This window comes from Cariama cristata, unplaced genomic scaffold (assembly GCF_000690535.1).
Source record: "Cariama cristata isolate BGI_N322 unplaced genomic scaffold, ASM69053v1 scaffold23266, whole genome shotgun sequence".
NCBI classification, from domain to species: domain Eukaryota; kingdom Metazoa; phylum Chordata; class Aves; order Cariamiformes; family Cariamidae; genus Cariama; species Cariama cristata.
The window spans coordinates 26,106-34,751 of NW_009620778.1; the positions used below are offsets into that span (position 1 = coordinate 26,106).

The following is an 8,646-nucleotide window of genomic DNA, read 5'->3' on the forward strand; positions in this document are numbered from 1 at the left end:
CTCCCTTGGGTACCTTTCTGGGGACTTGCAGGCATTTTCCCTCCCTGCTGCCTCCCTCCAGCCTCTCCCCCGGTGTGCTCAGCCCCCCAGGTCTGCTCTCTCCAGTGCTTCCCCCTCACCGCTGCTGGCCAGACCTCCCCGCGCTCCCTCCCCAGCCACGCTGCAGGAGCAAGGAGATTTTTGAATATTGTTTTTCCCAAAAAAGTTGAAATTGTAACTCCTGCCTGCCTCTCCCTCACTGGAGAGGGGATGGGTGCAATAAGCAGTTTGTGTTTTTTGGGGGATGATGTGATCTGAGCACCTGTGAAATCGCCGAATGGGAGGTGATAAAGACCCTCCTTCCTGCCCACCGCTAGACTTCAGCCCAGTTTGTTTTGTTTTCTTTCGTTTTATCTTTTTCTTTTTTTTCTTTCTTTTTTTTTTTTTTTTTAATTTGGAGCAGTGAAACAGAGCACAAAATGTATTCCAAACAAACTCCTCTCTATGCAACCGCTTCCCGATGAGGCATGAAAACCTACCCGGCACAACAAGGGATACAAGGATCTGAAATACCTACTGGTCATGGCTGAAGCCCATAGTTCCCTGTACTGCTGAGGGGCTTGCACTCATAATGAGCTGACGTTAAGAGCCGCAGTTTGTCCGTCTCCCAGAGGCATTTCCCATCGGAGGTGCAGCACGAGAGCATTTGCTGTGGGGACAAGCGGTCACAATGCAGCTCCAGCAGCACAAAGAGGTTCTTCTGGCTGCTGGCACCTGATGCCCATCAGCCTGGGCAGTGCCTTTCAGATGGCTCCTCTGCTCTAAAGCTTCCTTGAAGTGAGCAGCAGCCTCTGGTCGCAGGTTGCAAAGCCCAGGAGGGGAAGGCAGTGGCTGGAAGCGCCGCGGGCAGCAGCCCTGCTGCTGCTGGAGCAGCTGGCCATGCACCGAGGCGGCCGCTCCCTCACGGCGAAGGAGCTGAACCGTTTGACGAGGGGCGGAAACTAAGAATGGGCTTCTTGCTGGTATCGTACTTCAGACCCTGACCAAGCACTTCTGCAAAAGATTTGGGCTTTATTGCATTTTACCCAGGCCAAGTCCTTGTGCTAATGTTTTTGCCATGTCTCACCATGGCTTCCTGTTTTTTTTTTGTTTTGTTTTGTTTTTTGTTTCCTTTTTTTTCTTCCGTTATAATTTTGTTCTTGATTTTCGGTGTGACTTGTTGTACTCTATGACAATAACCTTCTTAGCTCTAATGTCCCTCCTACCCCTCAGCAGTTGACCAAGCTCCACCAGTTGGCTATGCAGCAAACCCCCTTTACTCCCCTTGGACAGACCACCCCCGCTTTCCCTGGTACGTACCCACACGCCCTTTCTAGATATCCTTCTCTTCTTACCTGTAGAGTTTCTCTGTCTTTCTAAACTCATGCTATTTAATGGAAACAACCAGGACAAGTAAAACTGAAGTTGCAATGTCCACGGGGAAAGGTTAACAGGGAGACTAGATGGATATTTGGGGGTTACAGTCCTCAAGGGCAAGCTCTCAGCCGTTAACCGTGCACGCCTGGACTGCTCCTGCAAAGCCACGTTTACCTTGCTCCCAGCTTTGCTGGCTTTCCCAGCAGAAGTGATGAGCGCCCGTCTCCCATCCTTCCCCACCCGGAGGAGGTAGCATCCCCTGCCACGCGCTGACCTGGAGCCTGGTAGGATATCCCCACTTTCCCGGGGGGAATGGTTCAGTGCTGGCTGGGGATGCTGCCCCAGCATCCGCGGGGAGCGGTGCCAAGCCAGGCAGGATGGCACCCCTGCGCTGGGGAGAGCAATGGGAAAGAACCGTGGCCGTAGGGAGCCGCGTTGCTGGGAGGACAGCCCGCCCTGGTGTGGCTCAGCAGCCTCGTCCCCAAGGCTGGCGTTTTCACGGTGACCTGGGAAGCAGATAGAGCACAGGGGATAGAAATACTTAAAGTACATTTGTTTACTCGGTGGTCGAAGTGCCGGTTGGAAATGCCTTTTCTGACAGTATGTTCATCATATTTTGAGCTTCCTAGATGAAGTGACATTGCTTATCTCCTCGAAGGCAAAAGCATTAAACCTGTTTCTTCTTTGCTCTTCAGGAGAAAAGCTGCCCTTACATTCCTCCGAAGAAGCTCAAAATCTGATGGGCCAATCATCAGGTAAAGCACAAAGCTACAGGGAAATAAGCAGGATTCTGTTGAAATATATTTCTTAAATAGGACTGTGCCATTGTTGTGCTCCTAGATAAATTGTGGTATTTGTGGAGAAGACGACAGGTTTTCTTGGTGGGCAGGGAGAGCCCGGGCAGCACTGTGCCTGCCGTTCTCCTCTGTACAGCATGTCAAAAGAAAAGTGCCTGGAGTTTATTGCCTAGTTTTTTGATGTTTGCGTGTAACTACCATCTGTGTAACAGAGAGACATCACAGTCATCACCCTTATTCTTTCATTTAATTTTGCATAAACTTTGCTCAGAAACAGTAGAAAAATGCATGTGGGAACAGAAATGACATGCAATTTTAGCTATCTCTAAGCCATTCAGGGTGAGCTGCGTTTTCAGTGGGACAGGACCCTGAGGAGCCAAAGCATGGCCATAATCTTGGAGAAATGTTGATGTCAAATGCCCTGGACATTCATCCATATGTGCTGAATGTGCTTGTCTTTTATTACCTATCATTGCTTAGAGGAGTTATCCCGAGACCTGGCAGCTCACAGGCAATGTGAGTCTGACCTCTCCTGGGCATACCTGGAGCACGCGTGTGCTCTGCGGCCAGCCCAGGTACATCCATGCATGCCTCGAAAGTCTGGGGATGTCGCCTAACTAGGAAAGCAAACACAGCCCAAGTAAATAGACCCCACAAGACTACAGCAAATACTGATTTCATGATACCAGCCTGCCGAGCCTTGTTTTCTGCATGCCCTGCTTTGCCCTTTGCAATCACCCATGGCACTAATCCTGCCCTGACATCCCCACATTACAGCCATGGGAACTGCATGGGCATATCAGAGAGGGTGGAGCTGGTACACCGGAATAAACAGTCTCCAGGTAATGGAGAAGGACGTGGCCATTCCTCAATGGTCGTTGTGATGCAGGAGTGGTGCAGTAGCATGGCATGCGTGCCCCAAGGAATTCACAGATAGGGCAGGGGGCCCTATCTATGAATCTGATGAGCCTAGCCTGCATTTCCAAAGACTCCTGAGTGCCTCAGTGCTGCTCTGAGCCCATCCCCAGTGCTCCGTTCCCTTCAGAAGACATTTTCTGCCATACCTAGGCTGCTACTGAGCTGAGCCTTGTATTGCATGGCCAAGAGATGGGAATACCCGCACCCTGGAGGACACATCTTTTTTTTAGGTGCAGTCCATCTGTCCCTAGACCGTGAGGAGGCTTGGCAAGAAAAGTGGTCCATGACTGGCGAAATGTATCCTCCAGTGCAGCATGCTATAAAGTCAGCATTAAGCATTGCCTGCTGTGTAAAACGTGTACAGGAGCTGTTTTGTGCAGGCTTCGTACACCCAGCAGGGCTGAAGGAGGGCGTAGGGCTGCTGAATGGAGGATTTTTATCCCCATTCCTTGCCTTTCTGTGGGCTCCCAAGTGAAAAACGTGGTAGAGAGACCTCCCGCAAGCGTGTGCCTGGGAGGCGTACCCAGGCGTTGCGTCTCGGTAAGGGAAGTGCATGTGGGAAAGTGCAGGAATCATGGAAGAGCGAATCGAGGATACCTGATATTCTCCTTTCTAGGGGTGATGCTCAAATGGAATTACAACCTAAGGCTTCATTTTAATATTTTAGAAATCTTGCTTTGACAGTGGCGGTACCCAGACAGACATCAGTTCAGACCTGCTGCATTTTAAAACCTGGGCGGCTGTTGCTGGCAAAACTGGACGGGAGCTCCTCTTCACGATGCAGAGGGCCTCGATGGAAGTGCAGACCAGCAAAACCTGGCCATTGCTTGGAGGAGTTGCTCAGTGTGGTTAAGGCAGCGGCATAGTGCCGTACAGCTTGAGGAAGCCCTGCTTGCTGGATTGGGTGACGAGGAATTCGGTGCTGCTGCTGTCTTGTGTTGTAGTAGACCAACACTTCCAGTCTCCTTGTGCTTCTTTTCTCTGCATCCCCTTACTCGACACAAGCATCTTGGAGTCTTGCACACGCTGCTCTTAAAAGCCTTCCTTGGTAGTTCGTATCGTACGGATAAGGGTTTTTTTTGAGGTTACTGCAAATTCCTGTTAGCCACTGGACAGCTTCTGTCTTGCAGATTTGGCGTAGGACATCCCTGCTTCAGCACAGAGGTGATTTAACATGGAAAACTGTGGGAAAGGCAGGCTTCCACCTGGCCTAGGAGCACGATGGCTTACTGTCCTCTTACCTCTGGAGCTGCACACACGGGGTAGCCTGCTGGCTCCAGCCTTTCCCACCATGGAGGAGAGTGCCCTCCCTGGCCCAGGAGATGCTTGGAGGAAGCACGTTGTAGGGAAGCAATTTTGTAGGGAAGCAGGCTCTAAATCTCCATACTGTTTGCCTTGCTTTCCCTTGGGAGTAAGGGGGACCATCGGTCTGGGGGCCAGCTAGCATGCATGTCTTAGCAGTCTAGCTTAAATCCAGCGTGCAAGGCTGTGGGGCTGTGACTTGCAAAGTGCTTTGCAGGTTGTCCTGTGCTAGTGCTGTCGGATCCCCCCGGGAAACCGGTTTTTGGGGTGCCAAATTGCTGTCGTAACCAAACAGCTCTGTGCTGCTGTGTTCAGAGAGGGCTGGAGGGTGCCTGGACAACCCTCCCGCTGCCAGGCTGTCTGCCTCTCGGGTTGGGTTTCCCAGCCAACAGGCTATCTGCTGCTGTGTGGAGGAGGGCTTCACGGGAAAGTGCTTTTCCCAGCTCTCTCCGGCGATCTTGCAGCAACCTCGCACTGTAACGCACTCTCCTCTGAAGCCATTCCCAGTGGGAGGATGGAGGGTGGGAAGTGAGGCACTCATAGGGCAGCATCTGCGAGGCCAGCCTGAGGGATGCAGGGGAAGGTGGCACCCAGCTCCAGAAGAGTCAGGTAGCAACCATTTTCCTCCTCCTTGTACCAGAGTGTGTGATCCCCTTCCCCTCCCAGCCCCGGAGCAGGATGCAGCCTTTGCAGTGTTGACTGTTGCGGGAAAGCAGCGGAGCTCCACCGCACTGCCTTTGCACGCTATAACCATTTTCCCTTGCATATGCCCAGGTTTGGATGCCAGTCCCCCGGCCAGTACTCATGAACTCACCATTCCCAATGATGTAAGTAAATTCAAGTGCTTCCTTGGCGTGTGTGTGTGTGTGTGTGCATACACATATGTATATATATGTGTGTGTGTGTATATATATATATATATATATAAGCTGCAGCCATATGACTTTGTTAAATATGTTTAGAGATGCCCCTTCACCAGGTTCACTCGTGCCATGTGCAGTCTGTTGGGGATCAGCCTGCAGCATAAAGTGCACATTGGACTTTTACCCCACCGGTAGCTTTCTTAGGTACGATCCTCCTTAATGCTCCTTTTCCCTTTCCAAGTGAACTCAGTGCTCATGAAACGTGCCCAGCTGACAGCACTGGGAAGGGGAGGGAGCTCCCGAGCCGGCCCTGATTAAACTATAATTGCTTAATCTAGCACTGGCAGATCTGAGATGATATTTCAGCTCAAGCGTAGTTGCTGGGTGGGGGTGTGAAGAGGAGGTAAGTAAATAGTGTTTCTGATGCCACAAAGTGCCACACAAGCGTCTGAAGGACAGTGCATCTCATCTTAGTACTGGTGGCAGGCAGCTTTTGGGTCTTATAGAAGGAGGCATCGTGATGTTGGACTGGGATATGTGCTGGGAGGAGGCTGGAGTCACGCCGGGCACCAAACGGTGCAAAGAGGGTGCTTGGGGATGCTCAGGTGGGAGGAGGTGGGATGGAGAGCCCAACACAGCCGGCACCTGCATCCATGGGTCTCACTTGCTTCTGGACTGGCCCACTGGTTTCCGTGGGTTGATAAACAGCCTGCGCTCACATCAGGATCAGGGCAAGCGGGGGCATGACTTCCACTCTCTGTCGCCCGTCTCCATCACCTACAACCACCTTCAGCCCATCCTCATCAGGAGTTTCTGGATCAGGTCTGGCAGCTGTTGCTACTTCTTGTTGCTGTTCACCAACACGCGGCAGCGCAAGGGAAGGGCAGCGAGCCTGGTTGCAGCTGCCGGGCACCTCCGCTCCTCCAGGACACGTGCCCAAGCCTGCTACCACCTGAGATGTGGCAGTGAAACAGCTTCTGGGCATCTGCTGGCTGAAACCCTCGGAGACGCTTCACCCCAGAGCCAACCACTGCAGGAGGGCTCTGCAGAGGAGCCTGTGGGAGACGGTGGCAGGGCTGATCCTGGGTCTGGCAAGGATCCCGCTCCAGGAGGCTGCAGGGAGCTCTGCAAGCGCTTTTGAGGTTGCAACAGTCATGTCTGTCGAGCATGGGGAACTAGCCCTGGCAGCAACGAGGGCATCTGCAGGAATATGAAGTGACCCCTTGCAAAAGGGCCCACGTGGGAGGAAAGGATGCCAGGGGACCTTCCACAGGATCTGGGAGGACTCAGAGAATTCGCTCGCCAGAAGCCCATCTCTCATCAGACCTGTGCAGCATTCAATGTTATCACCTGCATCTTTCTGCCTGCTGAGAAGTGCCTCCTTAGCTCTGCCTCCTGTTATTTTTAAGGCTTTTAAACCCTCACTGCCAGTTTCCCTGGAAGCGGAGGACAGATTTGGGTTTCTTAAAGCAAAGGGTCTACAGGCATGTTTTAGCAATGTAGACCAGCTTGAGGTTGCGCTGCAGTTCAAGGAAATCTGATGATATCCACCTTGTTGACCCTCTGACTGTCAGGAGAAACTTGACTGCTGTTCAACTTGGATGTTGCTGAACATCTGTCTAAATAATTTGGTTCCTCAGGTCTCCCCAGCAGGTTCCCATCTGTAAGAGATTTTCATTTGCTGAAGCATCTCTGAGTTATTTCTGCACCGTGAAGATCAGAACGTGTGGCTGTTGGGCTGAACACCCCACTGCAGCCCCTGAGATAGTTGATACCCTTCCAGCACTGCAGTGGGGTGTATATTCAGGTCCATATGGGACAAACCACTATGGTAGCCCCAGCATCTGACGAAAGGACCAGTGAACATTTGGACAAGTTGTTGTCTCCACTTCTACCGTGACAGGAGTCCAGCAGCTGCTAAGATGAATGTCCCACATATAAAATGCCCAAGTGCAACCTTGGAAAAGAGCTCAAATGCTGATGTCCAAGAAAGGCATGCAGAAACACCTCATGCCTGTGTTGGTAAAGTTGGACATCTCGGTATATGTTACCAAGCCACGGAGATGCTTGAGGGAACCATAGTTCGATACACAAATGAGCAAGAGCAAAGATGAAGACTGTTGAGGAAATTCAAGCCATTGAGGACCATTGAGGAAATTCAAGGGACAGGCAATTGAGGAAATTCAAGCCTCCAGCTGGCTCTGATTTTTTCACAAGAGTGTGAAAGATGTTTTTAAGTAGGATTCTCTTCTTCTGCTGGTGCTGCAGCCACGTGGTGCTCTCCTGTCAATGGTGTGCACACCGGCGAGCCCTTGCATTGCACTGAAAGAGCTGAGGAGGGTCGCAGAGGCAGCGAGGGTGTCCCAGCAGGGTAGAAGAAGTGTGGGATGGGGTGAGCAATGTGAAACTATCAATGGTGTGCAGCTGCACCAGCCGATGAAGGGGCTCTTGGGGCTGGGCTGTCCCCGGGGAAGGCGGTGGGCTTGTTTTCTTCTTGTAACGCATCCTGTATAATCACCTTCAGATTTGGTGTGATTGGCAAGGGGATAAGTGCAGAGCACAGTCTGAAACATGACTTATTCCCATCCTTGCAAAACATTGACCAATTATTAGACCATGAAAATTATTATTACCGAAATGAGCCCGGTATAACAACTCGGCCTTCTTGAAGCCCTCTGAGATGCTGGGCATCGTGTGCGGATAATTGAAATTTGCCTCCTGAGGAGCAGAGCAGGGCAGGCTGCTGGATGTGTCCTGGGAGGACCGTGCTCACGTGCAGGTGGGATTCACCCCCGGGCTGTCTGTCTCCTGTTTTCATGAGCATTAAGGTCACTCGCGCCCCAGGGCAGAGGGAGGAAGGCTTCTGGCCAGCACTGTGTGGTTGTGCTCGCGTCCTGCTTGTGACTGCCAGAGCTGCCGCTTCTCAGACGTTCCCTCCATGCTTTTTTTCTAGCTAATAGGCTGCATAATCGGACGCCAAGGGACCAAAATCAATGAAATTCGGCAGATGTCGGGAGCGCAGATCAAAATCGCCAACGCCACAGAAGGGTCATCAGAGCGCCAAATTACCATCACAGGAACCCCTGCAAACATCAGCCTCGCGCAGTACCTCATCAACGCCAGGTGAGACCCCCCCGCCAACCTCCGCTGCCTTCTGCCATGGCCGAACCTGTCCTGACAGCGTGGTGGGAGCAGCACTCGCTCCCGGCACCACGGGGCAGGAAGGGCTTCCTGAGGCCGGCTGGGACGGATGGTGGCTTGCTGAGACCTCTGAGCGGGGACCAGACATCACCAGCGGGACCTCTCCCCCCAGCTGGCACTTTGGCTGGGGATTGGGAGCTGCTTCGCTGCCAGGGGAGCAGCCTCGGGCT

The 8,646-nt window shown here is 52.3% G+C and overlaps 1 protein-coding gene across 1 annotated transcript in view; it reads left to right on the top strand.

Annotated features, from left to right (window-relative positions):
* Positions 1-8,646, top strand: part of PCBP3 (poly(rC) binding protein 3) — a 22,399-nt gene that overhangs the window by 12,182 nt on the left and 1,571 nt on the right. Inside the window, exons 9-12 of the mRNA XM_009701722.1 lie at positions 1,252-1,330; positions 2,091-2,150; positions 5,187-5,239; positions 8,229-8,398. Of these exons, the coding sequence (XP_009700024.1) occupies positions 1,252-1,330; positions 2,091-2,150; positions 5,187-5,239; positions 8,229-8,398 (362 nt within the window). The remainder of the gene's footprint in view (positions 1-1,251; positions 1,331-2,090; positions 2,151-5,186; positions 5,240-8,228; positions 8,399-8,646) is intronic.